Genomic DNA, 19,776 nt, shown 5'->3' on the forward strand with positions numbered 1-19,776 from the left:
TCTTTGTCTCCAGGATATTTTCTCTACTGTTGAAGAGAAGAATCATATACTCTCTTCAGTCAGTACTAAGTAACTGTTATCGAAGCTGCACTAAACCAGTAGCCGTAGTGCATTTACAGACATTTAGAGACATGTCTGTCCCACTTAGAAGTAGTAGTGTGGGGAAAAGTTGCTACTTTATTGCTATTCAGATGGTATGCAGTGGTGGCTGAAGATTGGTGGTCAAGTTTCATCTCTTAGTGCCTTGTGACTTGCTTTCCATTGGTAGAAATGCAATTACGTTGATGTTTGACAGAATGGAATGTTGCGGTTTGGGATTCTGAGAAGGGGAGATTGACAATGGCACCTATAGCAGAGGATGCATCAGGAAGGATAAAGCAGAAGTAGCTAAAGGGATTGTACTAAGGAACAATTAACTTTGTGTTAAGGAAGACTCAGGCTTTGAGACAGATGTCTGAGTAAGTTGCTTTAGTATTGAGAATGTTATGAGTTCTTTCTAAGTGCTGTCTGCTAAACAAATGGAAAGCCCCAAGAGGCTTTCAGGAAAGTCCTTGACATGGTGTTTAATCTGTTGTGCAGCTTTTCTCTGTCCTCTTGTGGCTGTTCTCTTTGAGAAATTCACAGAGGCAGTGTGTCTTATATGGGCATAGGACATTGAGCAAGGGTCAAAAGGATCTGAAATCAGTTCTTAGTTCTAGCACTTAACTGCTGTGTAAGTTTGGGGAGGTCACCTGTCTCTTTCCCTCCCAGCTTCCTTTTTTTTTCTCTATATAAGTTGTAGGCCCTTAAGTGAAGTCCCCACTCTAAGCAAACTCATGCATGATTTCTAGAAGAATGTTCTTGCAGACCCTCAAGTCATGTTTTAGTAGAAGCTAAAGTATGTCAGTAGGTGGTATGCCCAGCCAGCATCCCAAAGCGGCTGACTTACCAATCAGAAGGCACCTTTTGGCCTTCAGACTAGTGTAATTCTTGTGCCTCCTGGACAGCTTTTTGTAGGAGTGTTGCTCAGTGTCTGAGTGGTTACTCTAGCAGTTGTTGGAAAGGTTAGCTTGAGAATGCCAAAATACTGTGTGCTGGCAAACCAGCTCCTGAACTGCAAGAGAGGAAGCAAGATGAACATGAAATTGTCTACATCTTTTCCCCCCAGATTTAGTGTTGTAAATAAGCTTGTTTACACATTTATCCTTTAAAGTATTTGAAAGGGAGCCACCTAGCCATTGTATCTTTCCACTACGGATATTCATGGTCTGAGAACCTCAGTTTTCCCAGGTCTTTTCCCCTCTCTGTGGCAAGTGATGCTGAAATAAAACCCTCTCCATTCATTTTTGCTTCTTACCAAATGCTCCTTTTTTGTCTTGTGGTAAAGGGCTTATTTTTTGCCTTGGTTGGCAAGAAACGAAAAAGTACCTTTTCAAACAAAATAGAAATGTCTACAAAAATTTTAAAGAGCAATTTAGACTCCTTATGTAGATAAGATGTTATAGCTCGTGGGAGTTTAACAGGCAAGAAGTAAAAGAGTAACATGCAAGCATAAATTTCTCTTATGCAATAGGTCCTTATTTAAGACTGTTACTCCTACTGAAAGACTATTCTGTGTAGTTAAGTTTTCTTGCCTCATTTTACAAACCTTGTTTTTTGGCTCTTCTGTTGTCACTGGCTCCCAAATGGACCAATACCCATGCTGGTATCCAGCAAATCCAAAAATAAATGGCACAGTGTAATATAGATGTACAGTGGCACATCTATGTCTGTTGGGTCCCTGACTCTGCTGTGACATTTGGTCCTTTTATTGTGATTATGTGCCCTTGAGCCCAGGTACAACTTGCTATTTTCCTCTATCTGTGCATCTTCCCTCTCACCTTACAGAATGGAGAGCCTCTCTGTTTTCCCTTGCCCATTGCATAGGGTCAAGTTCTTAGGCAATGCACCTCATAAATGATTAGCTATTAACATTTTAACTTAATTTAAAAAGAAATTACCAAAGTGAGTGATGTGTGTCCCATGGAAAGAATTGGTAGTCTAGAAGGCTGAATGTACAGCTTGAAACTGGAATTAGTTTGCATGTGCTATTGTGTGATGCTGGATGTATTTGGACAAGAAGTTGAAGGAGATGAGAAATCATAATGGAAGAGTTTGAATAGTTTTCTGAAAGAATGATGAAAGGGGCTCTTTTAGTTTCAGGTTTTCTGTGTATCTTAACTTTCATCACAATGAGTTACTCAGCATTTTCCATGCTGTGTACGATCTATGTCAAGTGGCTGTGTACTACTGTCTTAGCAGTGAAAACAACTAAGTGTGCTTATTTGAAAAAATGTTGCTTTTCAACAAGTTGACCAAAATACTTACATTAATTTTATTAGTTGTTATATCTCCAACTTGTGGTGACCTTAATCTGAAGAATGCTATGTGCAGATGGACTGTAAAAGCAATACTTAAATTGAATGATTTCTTAGTGGTTTCCAGGGCAATTATGAATCTTAGTTTTCAGTCTCTTTTTTTTGGTCATCACTGAGAACCAGATTTCTGAAGTCAAAGAAGAAGTGAAAGTAATAGGGAAAATGTTCTCACTGGGATTTGGGTGCTTTTGTATTTATTACATTTACATTGGTCTTATTACCATCATTCTTTTGAAAAAACTACATCAATGCTCCAATGCTCCAAAGCCCATCTCAGTAGGCAGACACTCCCTTTAGTTCCAGATTGCTAATACTTTGTCGGAACCTGAAGCCAGTTGTACAACCTAATATTCACCTCATGTTTCCTTATGATGTGAATATCTAAGGGAAATAAAGAAATTCACAGCATGTTGTAATTTAATTTATATTCTTGCTTAGATGCTACCTAAATCTGCATTCAGACAGATGAAGAGATACATTAAAACCAAGATTTACAAGGAAATATATGAGCGTTTACTGCAGTTGTTATTTAGTTGTTACCAGGCTCTAATTTACAGCTTTCCCCCCCCTTTCTAATTATTTTTAATGCCTAAAAATAACTAAAACAAACCATACAACAAATGGTATACAGATTTTCAATCACAGTAGTTGTTTACAACGTAAGCTTAGCTTTCCCTTTAAACATTCACAACAATTCCAGCAATAGGAATCATTGATACATAGTTACTGAGTTGTAAACAGCTAGAGTCTGGAAAGCTTATGTCATATTGTTATGACCTTTCCTGGGTCCTTGCAGCTGTTGGAGGCAGGATGTTGGCTTGCAGAGACCGTGGGTCTGACATGCTATGGTCACTCCTTTGGTCAGTTGTTTGTGTACTGCAAGCTAACAGGTTTGTAAGCATCTCATTTGGAATTTTTCTGTCTTCTGTTTTATTCTCATAATTGAGTATTTGTACCCTGTGGCTATTAAGACATAGGAAGATCATGAAATAAGAAAAATGCAGCAAGCACAGAGGGAATGTGTGGAAAGAAGAAATCAGTGGTGTCTCGGACGAAGGAAAACACAATATAAGGGATATATAGATAAGGGATATATACACAAACACCCTTTCTTGAGGGCATCTCCTATGCATGAGACTTTGTCATAAGTTGTTCTGTTAAGTGCTTTTCTTGTTGGCCAGACTCGTTATATCCATGCAAGGAGCTTCAAATATTTGCTGCTCCTCAGTTCCCTATTTCTCCAGCAGTTGCCTCCTTGTGATTGTTCTTACTCTGCTGAGCCAAAGTGTTGGTGTTTATTCAGGTTTCCTGTAGCACCCATAATTTATTTTTTGCTTTTAGAAGGAAAAGTTTCCACACATTGTTTTTGAAACAAACCATCATGGAGGTTTATCTTGGGTGTGAAGAATAGCCAAGCCAAGATCCTGGAGATGCTTAAATATTTTTAAATGACTGTAGGAAATAATACATCATTTCAGTTCATCTGTGTAATGGAAATAGCTTTGCTTCCAGTCATATAAACATTACCTCATAATCCTGTTACTGAAACTAAATAACAATATTGCATTTTACTCACATTGTTTCAGTCAATAACTTGTATGCTTGAGGCATTTTATTTTGTAGGAAAAGACTGAATATATCACTACTTCAAATTTATGGGGTGCAATGTTTATTATTTACTCTTTTATTTAGGAGTATATGTTTGGGATAGGTGATTTGCTATGTTGGATAAAATGTTTTCTGAAACATACAGTATTGTGATTTATCTTCCAGTTACTTAAAATGGAAGGGTTTCAATGTTTTTAGCAGACTTTCTGCCTGCTGCTGTGTAGGTTAGTGTTTTAGCTGTCCTTTGCAATTGTCGTAGTTTAAGACATTGAAAAATGTCTCAAATTTCACAGACAGCAGCACTAGGACCTTTTGAGTAGAACTTTGCGAGGTTGGTTAGGTCCTTCTGATGCTTAAGAGACAGCTGCTATTCATTGCTTACAAACTTACTGTTTTTAATATATATATATATATAGAGAGAGATGTATATATATAAAAGTTTTATCATAGTTGTAAACCTGGAGAATGAGAGTTGGGAGGGAAACTGAACCTACTTTTCCTGCAGAGTGTTGCAGTGCCTGGGAAAAGTATGTTGAACAGTTGTTTATCTTGGGAACTGTTTCCTCATCTCACATTGTGTTGCACAGTTGCTTTCTGGATTCTGACGTTTTTATATTAGCAGTCTTTTAATTCTGTGGTGCAGATTGGGAGTCAGCAGAACATGGATTACTGTTTTCTATTTAGTCTTTGAATCACAGAATTATTCCCAACGTGAGTGCTTCCTCTGGGAAACGTAAACAAGATAGTGGTTTCTGTAGTCACGGTTCTTTTCATTGCTTTCATCCTCAAGAGCAGCGAAGTTATTTAGGATTGAAGAAGACTTCAGTTACTGATAACAGAGTTAGTGAAAGTATTTAATGGGGCCCTGAGGCCCAATGTTCTTCAAAATTTTCCAGTACTGGAAATGCTGTTAATGGAGATAAAAACCTTGCAGAAGAAGGGAAGAGTGGTTAATCTCCTCACCCATTTACTTTCCCCCTACATGTGAAGTGAGACTTGGGTAACAGTGTGAGCTCTGTATAAAGAACCTTTTTTTAGGAGGGAGAAGAAAGGCAGAGTTTTGTGATATTATTGATTTCTTTGAGTGCTATATCACAGACTATGCAGAAAAAAGAGTTTATTTAATCTTCAAACATGTGGTGTCACACCAGTAATTTCAGAATTTTTCACCTTGCAAGATTCTTATAAGACTGGATTGTTGGGCAGAGGCCTAACAATGACCTTAAATTTGCTTTTCCCAAAGGGACCTTTGCGTGTCTCTTATCAGCCTTTAGAAAGAAACTTATTTAGCCTCTTTTTTAGAACATAGTTAAACCATAGCTTTTTTGATGTAGATGTCTGTGCAGTTTTGGTAAGAGTTGCTATTAACATAAGTTGCAATGTATTTGGTCTTCCTCTGCTTCCCTTCCCCAGGAATGCCAGGCATGAGGGGTGTGCTGGACTTCCTGGTGGGCTGTGCCATTAACCTTTTCACTCATGGAGAGATTTAAAGACATATCTTAAAGGTTATAAAATTTGGAGGCTTCACAAGATGGCTTTCTGGATAGATGAGATACAGACTTCTGGCTGTATCTGATATAATTACCTTTTTAAATTGCACTGTTTCTGTAGCATCTGCAAGTATGGTGTTGTCCCTTCAGCTTCCCAGACATGTCTTCTCTTCTGCTCTTAGATGCATTATGTACTTACTGCATAAAGTTTTGCTTACTCCCAGTGAACTATTTTAAAATTAAGTCTAACTTAAATGCTGGTGGAAATTAGCATTCCTACTTGGCAGATGTGTGTTCTACGATCAATTTTTGAAGCAGTGTTGCATAAGATGCTACTGAAAGAAGTGATCCAACTCAGCCTTCTGATTTTACCATGTCTCTTATGGGTGACAGCTGCATCACTGAGCTACTACGGCATGAAGGCACCTTCCAGAAGCAGCCACCTAAAGAGATGCCTAATGGTACTGACTTTTTAGTGGTGCTCATGCTTGGAGAAATCTCAGCTGTCGTACCTCTTTGTGGCAGCAGTCCTGGTCAGCTCTCCTGTGCTTTGTACCACGTGGTAGTAGGGAATGGGGTGTATAGTATTTTGAGAAGAAGAGTTAGCATTGTGAGATTTGTTAAGACTTTACTGGGTTGAGGAAAACAGGGGTTGATAAGAAGCTAGATATGCCTGTTCAGGGAAGGTGCCAGTGTTTCTGGCCCACAAATTAAATTGCCTGCCTTTGTATCTGCTGTCCCTTATTCAAGGCTGTTGCCTGTTTGGTTCTGGAATCTGCCGTGCTACATTGTAGTTTTGGTTTGGCTGGTGGGATGGTCTATTTCTGGTAATAGTGTTTAAAGGGAAAGGTATGAATAATACCTGCAGGAATGTGCTTTTGGAAAGAGGCAGTTTTTCCCCCCTCTGTCAGAGAGATTGTAGAGCATTATATAGCTAACTAAGGGAATTTTGTCTGGGTGCACTGTGTACCTGTTTGCTTGCAGTGTATCTGAACTATTTAATTGCATGTTCTGAAGTTTCTGCTGCGTGCCTGTGCACATTGGGGTCCCAGCTCCTGCCTCCCCAAGGGACTGAAGTTTTTTCCTATGCTCTGGGACTTCGAACAGGGTAAGAGGCTGTGTGGATATTCCTGATGGCCTTAGGTTCCCCATGGTGCTAAGGTGGTAAACTCTCATGCCCTCAGCGTTAATCCAGCTTCCAGACTGTATTTTGAAGGGATTTGTACCCACCCCACCCTGCTCCTGCCAATCTGATTATGGGGAGGTGAGTTATAAGTGTACATTTGTGGTGGGGGTTTTTTTTCCTACTCAGTAGTCTGGGTAGCGAGCATTTCCTAGGATCATCTGAAATTTGAACATGTGTGTTAACTATGCTCTAAATCTCTATGCCATTCCACTGAGGTCTGTGGGATTCCTCTTGTTGATTTTCGTGAAGGAAAATCCCAAGGAGAGCAACAGAACTACTTAGGAATTTGGGGAGGAGGGAGATAATTGTCCTTACTTTAGAAAACGTTTGTAATGTAAATGAGCCATAAATCAACTCTCTAGGTGTCTCAATGCACTGAGTATTTTCCTGTGACACATCAGTCTCAGGCACAGAGAACTTGCCTTGTATAACACTTGTATAATACTGATAATAGCTTCAGGTTTTTACCACTATTTTTCTGGACTGGCTGTTTTTATTTAAGTAGATGTAAACTTAACAGCTAACCAATCACAGGTAAGCTTAGTTTAAATTATATTTTATGTTTCTGGCATATTTCTTTCATGGATTTTTGCTTTCAGTAATGCTTCTATAAATAAATAGCTTCAAGCTGTTAATCACATATTTCAATCAGACAATCTTTAAAAATAAAGTCTCCTTAAGCAGAAGATTTATCTCTATGTTCACTATCTGTGTTAAAAAGACGATGCTCTTCTTTCCACCTGGACCACAGCAGGTGCTGCATGTATCGGTTCTGCTTGCCTGAGGCTGAGAAGGATTTTTGTTGTTATAGAGGTGTTTTGTTTTACAAATGCTGCCAAAACTTTTTTTTTTTTTTCCACGATCTGAAACTACAGCATATGACTCTGGTCCCATGGACTAAAGCACTTCAGCAATTGTATGCATATGAAGAACCATATTGTTAGGTTTAACAGAACAGAGGAAGTTGCTTGTAGGAACTGAGCTGTACAGGCAGGGGTAGTGAGGGCAGGTCCAAAGCACTGTGGCTGCAGGGTGAAGTGCCAGGGCACCACAGAGGAGGGGAGGCCAGCAGCTCCCTACCCACCTTCCATAGCAAGGATAGGACCCAGCATGACAGGAAGCTTTCCTCCCCAGCCCAGAAGGGGATGGTCAGGTGTGGGCATAGTGGCAGGCAGCAGAACAGGGTGTCAGAGAACACCTCCCTTATCTGGCTCAGGCCAACCAGATTTGCTAGGAGGTTGTTGTCCTTGAAAATAGCAGGAGACTGAAGATAGCTCCTGGCCTGCTTCCCTGCCACCTTCCTGCTCTGCATCTGCAGGGAGGAGGTGGCACTCAGCCTCCTGGATGTACTGCAGCTTGGGTGGTGTGTAGGTGCTACAAGGAGCGAGGACACTTTGGTGTTAAGCAGAGGGGTGCCTTGTGAGATCAAATTTGAGAGCAGTATACCCTTCTGGTGTCCTCCCATTATTATTCTAGTTCAGAATTTGCCTGAAGTGCCGTGGGACCTTATGGACTCATTGAGGCCAGAGAACGTGGAAAGGGAGCAGGACCTCTTGCATCTTCCTGTCACCTCTTCTTCCATTGTGCTGACAGAGGGCAAGATGTACTTTTTGTGTTTTTATTTCCGCTGCAGTGAGCGGTTCTTCTCCTTCCAACCATATACATTTTGATACATGTCGAAAGTGTCGGCCGAAGTGAAGAAGCAAAAATCCGAAATCTTCTTCAGTCAAAAATCAAAGCATAAATAATATAATACTTGATATAAAATCCACAGAGAAATTTTAAGATTAAGTAATTAATACACACTTTATCTCTTAGATGTGTAATTGAGGACCTACTACACTACTATGATGGTATGGCTAATGGAAAATATCAGACCATGCCAAATTCTCATTTTAGCATAAAGTATATGCAGCTGAGAAGTTGCATTGGTACATACCTGCCATGTGACTGCCCCACGTAGACAAGCTCTCCCTATCTTGTCATCTTTATACCTATGGTTAATGTCTTTTGACTACAGTATTAAAAAGATGGTGCCATATTATTTTGAATAGAAGCATTGATGCAAACATCTCCACTGGGTGTAGAGTGATTATCATTCTCACCTATGAAATATTTCTTGTGTGAGACAATATCAGTCATTATTCCAAACACTGTAGCTACAGATTCCTCTTTTCCCCCACCTATTATCGGCCTGGCTGGCTGTCTTTTTAGAACTTTAATCCATGTAACACACTATTCAGTGCACTTGGGCATTTCTTCCATGCTGCGTGTCAGTTAATGGGAAGTCTGTTCAGGAAATCCATTAAACTGCTCAACATGCAAAATAGGTTACAAGTCATTTGAGGACAATGAATGCAAACATAGAACTAAGACATGCAGTGGGTTGGTTGAGATTTGTTTTTAGCAATTACTCTGAAATACTTTAAATAAAACCTTTTCTCACTCATGTCACTGTGCTTCTTGCTGTAAATTTGTTCCTAAATGCCTGTCTGTAGGCATGTGCACAATATCCCATATACTAGGAGTTCTAGCTGTTATTAGCAGAATCCTTGAGAAATATGTAGTGATATTTGGATAATTCTGGCATTGTTACGAAAATTAGCATTTAAAACCAACAATTTGACTTCCTTTTTAGTACCTTTTTTTTATAAACTTGGTCTTCTCTATTAATAATAAAAAATAAAAAGGATGGTGTTTTTTTCTGTATTTTTCTTTCTTTAAACTACTTTTGTTTACAGCTGTATTAAATCTGTAGTTTGATGCCATACAGAATGGTGCAATGATGTGGAGAGCCTTGACATTTAAATGGTAATTTTCAAAATAACTTTTTTAATAAAAGCAAAAGCTAATGCAAAGACAAGTACTTTAAATCTCAGTCCCCTCCCTCTCTAAGATATCCCTGTTAGTAGTCATTTAAATAAAGAAATCATTGAGTTTTTGACTTGAATTTGGTCGCTGACTTCTTAGCCATAGCTACTTTTGGATCCCCCTGACCTTAACTGCTCGGCAAACACGATGTGACTTCACTTACTGCCTTGAATCACCTTACTCAACATTAAGATCCTCTTTATGAAGAAAACAACGATTTCTTCTCTGCTGCTTTTGGAGAAGCAGAATCACCATTACTTTTTTGCAGGGGGGGAACCTGCCCATCTTCCAGCCCTCGGGAATGCAAATATTCATGAAAATTTCCCATCATCAAAGCACCTTTTCCAGATAAGTGGGAAGAAGCTGCCACAACTGCTTCGGTGCTCCTGTCCAGAGGTCTGTTGGGCATGGTGTGGTGTGTGCCTGGTTTGGCTTTCTGGCATCCTCTTTTTACTGGTCTCAACTAATATTGCAGAGAAGAACCAAGGCTGTTGTTTGACAAGCCCATCCATGTGGGCAGCGTGCCTTTGAACTGGTGCTGGTGCTTGGAGGAGCAGTCTGTTCTCCTCTTTTGGCCTTCTCTTTGAGTTGATAGGAATGGTAGCACAGCCAAGTGGGATCTAATGAGGGAGTGATCCAATTTTGGAAAACAATTTATGTACTGGCACTATTGCTGGGTTATCATTAACTGAGATAATTTCCCAGATCTGGTCCCTGTGCAGCAAAGAACTGTGTGTGAGAACGGACATCTCCTGGGGACAGGATCAGTGGTGAGCAGAGAGGCACCTTCTTTTGCTGACAAAGTGGCTTAAGTTGCTTCTTTGAGCTACGAGCTTTGAGACAAGTCTCATTTTCCTCAAATAGTGTTGTGCTCCTCTTGAACCCTGGAGGGTTGCTGTGCTTTTTGCCTCATTACTGTTGCACTTGCCATGCTTTATTTCTGCCAGGGGCCAGTCAGGGGTGCTCAAGAATGGGGGCAGGGGGAAAGCTGGATGCATGTTAGTATCCTTCAAGAGTCTGCTCCTAGCTGTACAGGCTTCTGGCAGTTGGTGGTGCAGGTACCTGCTGAGCAAAAAAACCCCAAACCCACAAAACCAAAACAAACCATTAAACCCAAAAGGCTGTTGCTGTGTTTTCCGTGGCCCTGCCTTGATCAATTTTCATAGTTGCTCTTTGTACCATTTTACATCTTTGGCAAACACAGCATGCCTAATCTATTTATTTTTAGCTGCTTTTCACCTTATCTGAAGGTAATTCTTGAAATAATTAAATCTCGTGTCCTTGGTACTTCTCATATAAGAAACAATAAGATAGCACTCCCTGAGGTTTTTTTTTCCTGGAGGTGGTTTCCAGCTACGTTACTGCTGCACAATGTACAGCACGTTTCCTGTGGATTTTGCTTTAACTGACCATTGGATTTCATCTACTGTTTTATTGCTTCCTTGTAAATGTTTATTGATGTTTGAGTCACTGAGCACTACATTTCTTTCTGACTGTTTCCAGTCAGTTTAATCAATACTAAAACTTCTTTCTATTATCGGGAGAATTTCGTACAGAGGTGATCTGATAAAGTGGGTGTGCAGCAATGACTGTATGGAGTGGTACTCATCCCCCCAAAGCTTCCCGTGTCCCTGTTGTCATCTTTGGGGTTGTTCTCAATTCTTGCACTTTGTTTCCCTATGTTAACTAATTACTAATTTTAAAGGGTCTCCTCTTTGTTTCATGGAATTTGAGTTCCATGTCAGTTGAGGCAGGGAGGGAGGAGTTTTGGGGATAAAAGTTTTGGGGAAATTTGAGATGTGTGTCAGCCAGCTCGATTGCTGTGGCCATATTGTCCCCATCAGAATAATCTTAACAGTTTTTAATACAGCATGACTCTTCTGTGCAAAATCCGTGCAGCTTCTCTGTAACACCCTCCTTTGCTGTGTAACTGCAGTTCCCTTTTTCTTACTTGCCTTTACTTACCTGAGTTTCAGCCAGTGATATTGAGGGGATGGTGGCTTAAGGAGCTGGCACTAAGTGTGGGAGAGCAGCTGGAGGCCAGTGCTGGCTGGAGGTGACAGGGGCAAGGCCATTCCTCCCTTGCCAGGGTTTCGGTGCAGGGAGAGTGTCTTGCTGAGCCACTTTGGGAAGAATTCCTTGCATGTGTAGGAGCGGTTTGGGGTGATTAATGAACACCACAGTAGGAGAAAGTATCTGGCATTGTCAGCAGAGGAGAAGGAGCAGGATGGGCGTGTGGTCAAGAGTCAAGTTGATATTTGTGACAAAATAACATCTGTGGTGCTAGTTTAATTGGACAAGCCTATTAAAGTGAACTTTAGGCAAAGTTAAAGGAGTCATTCAAAGAGAAGGATTTCTTTATTTTGCTTTGTGCCTGAAGCTGTTCTTTGAGAGCCTGCAATAACTGAGGTCATAAGAAAAGGAGCTAAATATATGTCTAAATCAAGCAAAATAGCTTTCAAGAATCCTTCCCATATGGAAAATGTTTTATTAAATCATTGTCATGGTAATAGAGTGCTGAATATATCATAACCTCTTTTGCTAAGGAAACAGAAAAGATGGGGTTACTTTTTTGCCTTTGAAAATAGAAAGTTTATCAAACTGTGTGGAAACGTTGTAGTCTTAAATTTAAGAAAATAAGAACTTTCTGACAGTTCAGAATGCTTGAGCTTGACCCTGGGAAACTGGTATTATTCCCATCCCCCAAATAAACATAAAAGATGTTAACTGGGATATTTAAAATTCCCTGATACAAGCCTGAAAACTGAGGAGGGTAAATTAACATATTTTCACTTAATCTAAAAACTTTTGCTATCAGAAAATGCAGTGTCTTTAAAATTCCAGAAAAACCTTCACTACAAATCTTTCCCTCCACATTACAGTGAAACAGAGGTAGGGGCTTATTTTAGTGAGCTAATGGCAGTATGAGGAAGAAAATGAACATACCCTAATTGTCGGTACAGCACTTCGCTTTTTGGAGCGTGCCAACTTTGTTGAGCATTGCTGATGACTGACCATGCATGAAGCCTGGTGCTGGTATTTGTTGTAAATTAGTAACAGGAGTTCCAATAAAAGTGGAAATTTCCAGCTTTGACCTGTGCTACTAGTATTAGAGCTTTCTGTAGTTCCTCTTCCTCTGTCATTACGAATGACCGGATTATGGACACTTTGGGTGTCTGGAACCACACTGTTGTCCTTGATAAGTTCTTCAGAGTTAGGTTTTCTTGTATTTTTTCCCTTTGTAGTTAATTGTTTAAATCTCTGGTAAAAGGTGTGTTCCCTCCCTTATATTTGCCTTAATAGTCTGTTTTAATAGTAAATACACAGCCTTGTGGCTTGCTCATTTCCAAAACAGGTCACAGACCAACCTGAAATGGCTGGTGTTACATGGACCGTGCTTCCTTGCAGGGTGGATGCTGTTCAGTTTTAGGAAGATTTCTAACTGAGGATGAACGGTTTTGTATTTGTTTCTGGGGTGAGGTGAAAGTAGCTGCACTGGGGTAAAGTGTTACAGTCTGGCAAGCAGCCTGACTTCCTTTGGCTTGACAGACAGTAATGATTTATTTTGTCTGAAACTGCTTATTCGTATTGAATGGGATGAGTGCGCAGCCACGCCTGGAGCTGGCCAAGTCATGCTGGCACCTAACTGGGTGAAAGTGAGACGGATGATCTGTGCAGGATGGAAGAGAATAGCTGATTAGCATCAGACCAGTGGGTGCCTAGTGGGGATTTTTACTGTAAGGTTTCTGTACGTAGATGTGGGTGGTTTTTGATGTGGTTTTGATTTGTTTAGCTGTTCTGGATGGTTGGAGAAAGGCATGTAGGGTAGAAAGGAACTAGTACATGTTATAATCAGTGCACAGATTAAAATTACAATTAAAATGTTTAATTCTGAATGAAATAATTAGGGTGTATATAATTTTCATACAAAGTAAATTAACAGAAATCTTGATGGGAACAAAACAGATTAAGATGTTTGAAGTGTTTTTAAGTTCTTTTTTACAAGTTCTGTTAATGTATATATGCGTAAATGGATTTAAAAAAAACAGTGTTTGTGAACATGGTCTGTTTGCACTGTGCAGGATGTTAAGCTGATTGTATACCAGATATCAAGGCACATTTTAGAGGATGCACATTGTGGAAAATTTCCCAAAAGGAAACCTTGAGCTTGTCAGCTTCAAGATAAAAGGATTTCTTCTCCCTTCCCTCTTTTTTTTTATATTTTTGGAGGGCCACTTCATTAGATGCTTTTATTTCAAAAGCAAGAATTGTTCATGGTATATGACTTTTATTAATCTAATACATCATAAAAAACATGCCTTATTATCCTAGGATTTTTTTAGAACATCCTATGATAGGGATGTAGTGCTCTTTGTCTGTGATATTATGTATCAGATGAGGTCCTATTTAATTGTCTGATAGGCATTTCTGTTGCATAAGTGTTAAGAAAAACAAAATAGAATTTCTAGAAAAAAAAGTTATTGAGATAATAAAGAAATGAAAATCTGACAATGTCAGAGTTGCATAGCTTTACTTGTTGCTTGTAGTGTCTAGTGAAAGTTGGGCAGATTACATCACCTATCTTTCCTCTGAGCAGTTGTTTTTTTTTTTTTTACACACTAACCATCTATCTTGTTAGTGTAATGGGAAATTCAGTCTGCTTTATCCTAAAAACTAGTTATTTGCCTTTCATAGGCAGTCAAATAGACTTGGGTCTGGTAGATGAAGTAGGGCATTTCTGGAATCTTTCCTGGCTCTTTTCCTGTAAGTCAGTGCCCAAGGTATTAAACAGTCAGTTGCAAATTTAATTTAAGTAGGCACTGCTAACCTTGCATTTTTACGTGCCTACTTTGAGATTGCATACATTTCGGGTCATTAGCCTTTATTAAATGAGAATGATCTTTATGTTGCAGAAAGTTTTACTTTTTTTGTAAACTTTTGTTTGGGAAACTTTGTATTTGGACTAACTTAGAAAATGGCTTACTGGTTGTTGCTCAGAAGACACTTTGAGGAGCTGGAAAAGGATGCCTCTATAGAAACTCAGAAGAAATGTTTGGCTTGTCAGAACGAATTAGCTTGAAAAATGTTATCTGGTGTCTAAATGAAATTACAGATGTGTAAGACTTTCTTCATAAACAGGAGCGTTTTTGCAGATAAGATGTTTGTTTATCCTGCCTTCCCTTTTTCTTTCTTCTGTTTCTTCCCCCAGCAACTTTCTTATTGACTGATACTGACAATCAAGCATTTTCTACAGTAACACTTAATGCATTCAGTGGAAAAGATGCATATTGTTTTGTTTGAAAGGCTGATGTAATTGTAAAACATGACACTGATCAAACTGAGGAGTTTAATTTATTTATTTATTTGGCCTTCAGCTCCCTTTTACTCTCGTAACTGTTAGAACAAGTCTGAATGCTGGATTTGTTCAGAGACATCCTCTTTAAAACTGAGCAAAACTACTCAAAATCTTCCAAAGTAGTTGGAAAAGGAAAAACTTGACAAATTATGTTCTAAGCCCATCTTCTGTGGTAGCTCTTGTCATGAAGGTTGGGAAATAGACCTGAGAGCTGGGAGAAGAGCAGACGAGACCTTCAGCCTCCACCTTCTTCAGGAGGTGACAGGTTTGATATTTGCATGAGAAGGACTGGGAACTTGTGTGAGATATGCCGGTCGGTGTGAGAGAAGGGCGAGTGAAGGCTGAAGGAGGTACCTCAGGGGGATGGACTTTAAAATGCAGTAATCTTTCCAGCTGTGCTCTTCACAACCCACTCTCTGCTGCACCAGTGTATGTTAATAATGAATTGCCTTGTGTGTATACAGGGCTTCATATTTCCTTTACTAAGAGGGTGCACATAATGTCAAAAAGTATAGTAGATTTGAGGCTGCTGTTCTGATTTTAAATGCTGTTGAAGGCTTGTTTTAGTTCCTTGGGATATATTAATCAAGGCTTTTCAAGAGTGAGTGAATTGGAGGGTTCAGAGTAATTTTGACCAGGCTTTAGAGACCTCTAAAAGCAGCATCTTCTGAGCAGAGATCATAACCCTAGGCAGAGTTGCAGTCACTCTGGGTATTGTCTTGAATGTCATGGATACTTGGTCCTCATTTGGTATTTTTTTCTAGTGCCAAGGTTGCCACTTTGGGAGTTGGATTGTCATGGCCTTGAATCAGAGCAATGGGCAGGAGGAGTAAGCTTGGCACCATCTGAAAATCTGATGCCTGCCATGAGAATGGAATAGAAATTATGGACTGCCAAGATTCTTGATCACTAGTATCTGAAAGGTGCCTGTGGCTCTGTCCATTTGCAGCAGCATCAGCTGTGTGTGGAGGGTGCTGTAGGTTGTGTAGTGAGCTCTCAGTGGGCTGTAGTACTGGGAATTCAGCAAGATTAAACACTTTGAGGAGAAGTGCCAGTCAGTTGTATTGCAGTGAGTCAGTTTAGAAGCTTATTTCTGCTTTCCTCTTTTCTATTACTAATGGACCAGTTCTGTTTTAGCTCTTCATTCTAAAAGTTGCCAGGGGCAACTTTGAAAGCTCCAGTTCAAATGAGTATGTTTTAAGGAAAGCACCGACAGAAGCTGTTAGTATTGTCACAAGGACTGTTGACCTCTAGAGGGGTTTTTCTCTATTCTTTTTTCTTTCCCTTCCAGAAAAGTGTTCTATGTTTCCATTAGTGGCTTTTTTTGTTGTTTTGAGACACTACATTCATACTACAGAGAGCTTACTTAACAGTTTGTGATCAAAACAAATAGACTTTGAAGACAGAAGCCTCTGATGCAGTGTGAGTAGAAATAGGGGTGCCAGTGGACACTTGCTATTTCTCGTCTACTGAAGCAGATGATTTGGGTACCCTGTGGTATACACGTGGACAGGAAGGTATTGAATCAGTAGAGTAAAAGGTCAGGGATGTGGCTTATTTACAAGTCTGGAATCAGATACAACCATGATAAGAATATGCCATTTCAACATAGAGGGCTGCTTTGCAAAGATTGATACCAGGGCTAAACATACACATTGTGCAAGCAATATGACTGTAATGTTTTGTGATTGCTACAGCAGCCTTTGATCAGGACTGTGGCTTATTAGTAAAAAGCTTCCTTTGCATATGCAAATTTTCATTAGTCTAAACAAAACACTTCATTTGCTATAGAGATGTGTTCACTGTTATCTTTTATAGATGCCTGTACGATGTTTTCATATGTAATCAGGACGGAATCCAGACAGTTGCACATACAATAAATGTCTATTGCTGTGGGGAGCATGAATTGCTACTAGTTGTCTTAAAAATCTGTGGATTTGAGTGAATGGAGAATCCTCACTGAGTTGACTGCAGAATGTGAATCTCCTACTGTCCTATTTTGGGAAATATTAAAGAAATATGTATACATACATGTGTGATAGACACAGTTTGTAAGGCGATATTTTGAAATGTTTAACTAGAAAGTGTTGGTCACATGTAATTTGAGAAATTGACCCTTCTCAGAGGTCTCAGACTAGACATTCTAAACTTGGAACTGGTTTTAATGTTTTATTAAGAGAAAAGATGAGTAGGCTGAAATGTATTGCTAAAATTGTCAAATGCTCTGTGTATTTATTTTTATGTTGTAGCTTAAAAAAAATACAAATAGCATGGGAACATAAACGGTGGAAGGAAGAACCTCTGAAATTCCTGCATTATATTAATAACGTCAAGTATTGAGTACTGCTGTGAGATCATGTAACCTTTACTCGTTTGTGGTGACTCACTGGTTGTCTGTAGTTTCTATGCATATGCATTCCTTTGCATGTAACAAAGTTTTTAGCATCAACAAGATAAATATACTACTCCCTCCCTCGGGTACCTTGTAACTAAGAAGTTAATGTACTATAGAGAAGGGCAATTAGATAGATTAGTTTTTCATTTTGTGGTATGTGTCAGTGATTAACTGGGAACTATTTTAGTGACACTGACCCTCAACCCATAAAATCAGTCTTTGCTTTTGCTAAGCGAAGTCAGTGCTATTAGACGGGGATTTAGCAGAAAATTCTGTTAGGATTCCTGAAGCATCTTTTTCACTTGAGCTGTGCTTTAAGAGGTAATTTAAAAAGAAAATACTCCTGTTGCTATAGGGATAAGTTGGATGATTTATAGGCATCTCGTTAAGGTTTCTCTCAGAAGAAATCCAGGCAGCTGGAAAATGTCCTGGCACAAGTAGTTTGCAGCCACATTGGTCATGTTGCAGAATGAGCTGCTGGGTGACACTTGTGAAACAAGTCAGCCCTAAGAGAGTTAACTAAGATAGGCCCCCTAACATCTACTCTGCCTGAGCTACCAAGACTCGTTCTGTTCTGCTCCCTGGACCAAAACTTAGAAGAATGTTAGAAGCAGTATACAATAGGCCTAGAGGTAATAAATTAGGATAAGGTAGGATAAGGTAGACATTTGAATAGGAGAAATAGGCCTGGAGCCAAGGCTTTCTCCAAGCTTCAGTGAGCGGGTCGAGAACAATGGAAAGGTAGAGAGGTCAGACTGATGAAGATGAGAAGAAGACCCCAAAACCTAGGCTGAAGGCTGGAACCCCCACCAACATGGGGGGCCAAGAAAAGCACCACCCTAAGCTCTGCCTGAACTCCACCTGTCATGTGTATAGATAGATGCTGCAATCATTTGAATATAAGAATCATATATGAAAATTATATAAAACCCCTGATTTTGTGTGATACCTCTGAGCAAGTTTTCTGTGGTGCAAACCACACTTGCTCCCAACGTTGTATTAAATACTTTGCTGCTCAAAAGATCCAAAGTCTATGAGCAGTTCTTCATACCGGATTTTCAGCATCAGTTGGAGTACCAGGTGGTGTGGGTTGTGCAAGAACAGCTGTGGAATAGCATGAGTGCCAGCTAGGAGATAACCTTGGACAAAGTGGAAAAAAAATAACAAGTTTATATGAGAACAAATGGTTTTATAAAACAGGAGCACTGGACTGTGAAATTATTATGTTGTCTGTTGCATTATAATACATTATGATCTAAGGTTTTATTTTATTCTGTGCTTCATCTTGAAAACATGATTCACTATCTTGTTTCTACATTCAGATGTATGATGCTTGGTTTAAAGCAAAACAACTTTTCGATATTTTGTTTGTTTGTCCCTGTTCCTTCTCAGTAAACAACAGTAAAAACTTTATTATGTCTTTTGTTATTCTTGAGAAAGCGTCCTTGAGATTATGATATAATTGAAGAGTATGAGGTAGGATAATCTTAGTTACCAAGTTACTGATGCCAGGTGTGTGGTTTTTAAAGAGCTGTAAGGAATTCTGATATTAAATTCATTTTTAAAAAGATCAAGTTAGCAAGTGAGTTAACTTCTCTGTAGAGATTGGCTACATCTTAACATTGTGGGTTTCTTTTCTTTATGCATAGTTTGAAAAAGAAAAGGCAAGTCAAACAAAACACCGAGACTGTCTCTGCCAATTCCCCTGGATCTCCTGTTTCCAAAACACCATCAGAGAAAGATGATGAAAGTAAAGTTATTTTGGAGCAACTCAGTTCCTCTGGAGACAACTGTAAATTTCCTGGGGAAAAGGAAACTGCTCCAGACAAGGAAAAGAAAAAGAAAAAATACAATCAGCTGAAAGACATCAGACGCACAGAACTTAAAAGATACTATAGTACTGGTGAGTTAATGCTGTAGTATTTTGAAACATGTTTGGTTTTATAGCTTATTAAAGTACTTTTCTCATATTCTTTAGGCCTTTCTTAAAAGGATAATCGACTTTGAATATCCTTCCTGTAAAAGCAAATAGAATTATACAGTTCTAAATATCATCAGCTTCTAACTTAAAACTTGCAGTTCTCAAAAAAAATGTCTTGCTTCTCGGTTCTAAAACTCAGTGCTGTTATAGGCATCAATTAGTTCATTATTGGATTTTACTTTAATTAGAGATTTGTCTTCAATGTTTTGTGGTATTTGGGTTCAGGTTTTTTGGTGGGATTATTTGTTTCATGAATTGATGTATACCATTTAAGACTTCAGTGAATTCATATTCATGTTTGTCTGTTGAAATGTGAGAAAGTAAGTAAATTAACTACATATTTTTAAACAAGATGTCAAAGGGCTTGTGTGATGGAAAGCTTGCTTCCCTCTCATCCCCCAGCTGTATGAGTAACTCAGTTAATTTTAAATTCCTTTTTAGATTTATTTTTGCAAGTAATTAAAAAAAATCTGCATAAATATACGAGATGAGT

General features: G+C 39.1%; 1 protein-coding gene across 1 annotated transcript in view; it reads left to right on the forward strand.

Moving 5' to 3' along the window:
• NCOA7 (nuclear receptor coactivator 7) overlaps positions 1 to 19,776 on the forward strand; it is a 92,004-nt gene that overhangs the window by 26,531 nt on the left and 45,697 nt on the right. The window contains exon 4 of the mRNA XM_017827435.1: positions 18,952 to 19,205. Coding sequence (XP_017682924.1) covers positions 18,952 to 19,205 — 254 coding nt within the window. The remainder of the gene's footprint in view (positions 1 to 18,951; positions 19,206 to 19,776) is intronic.

This window comes from Lepidothrix coronata, unplaced genomic scaffold (genome assembly GCF_001604755.1).
Source record: "Lepidothrix coronata isolate B3197 unplaced genomic scaffold, Lepidothrix_coronata-1.0 Scaffold5, whole genome shotgun sequence".
Lineage (NCBI taxonomy): Eukaryota > Metazoa > Chordata > Aves > Passeriformes > Pipridae > Lepidothrix > Lepidothrix coronata.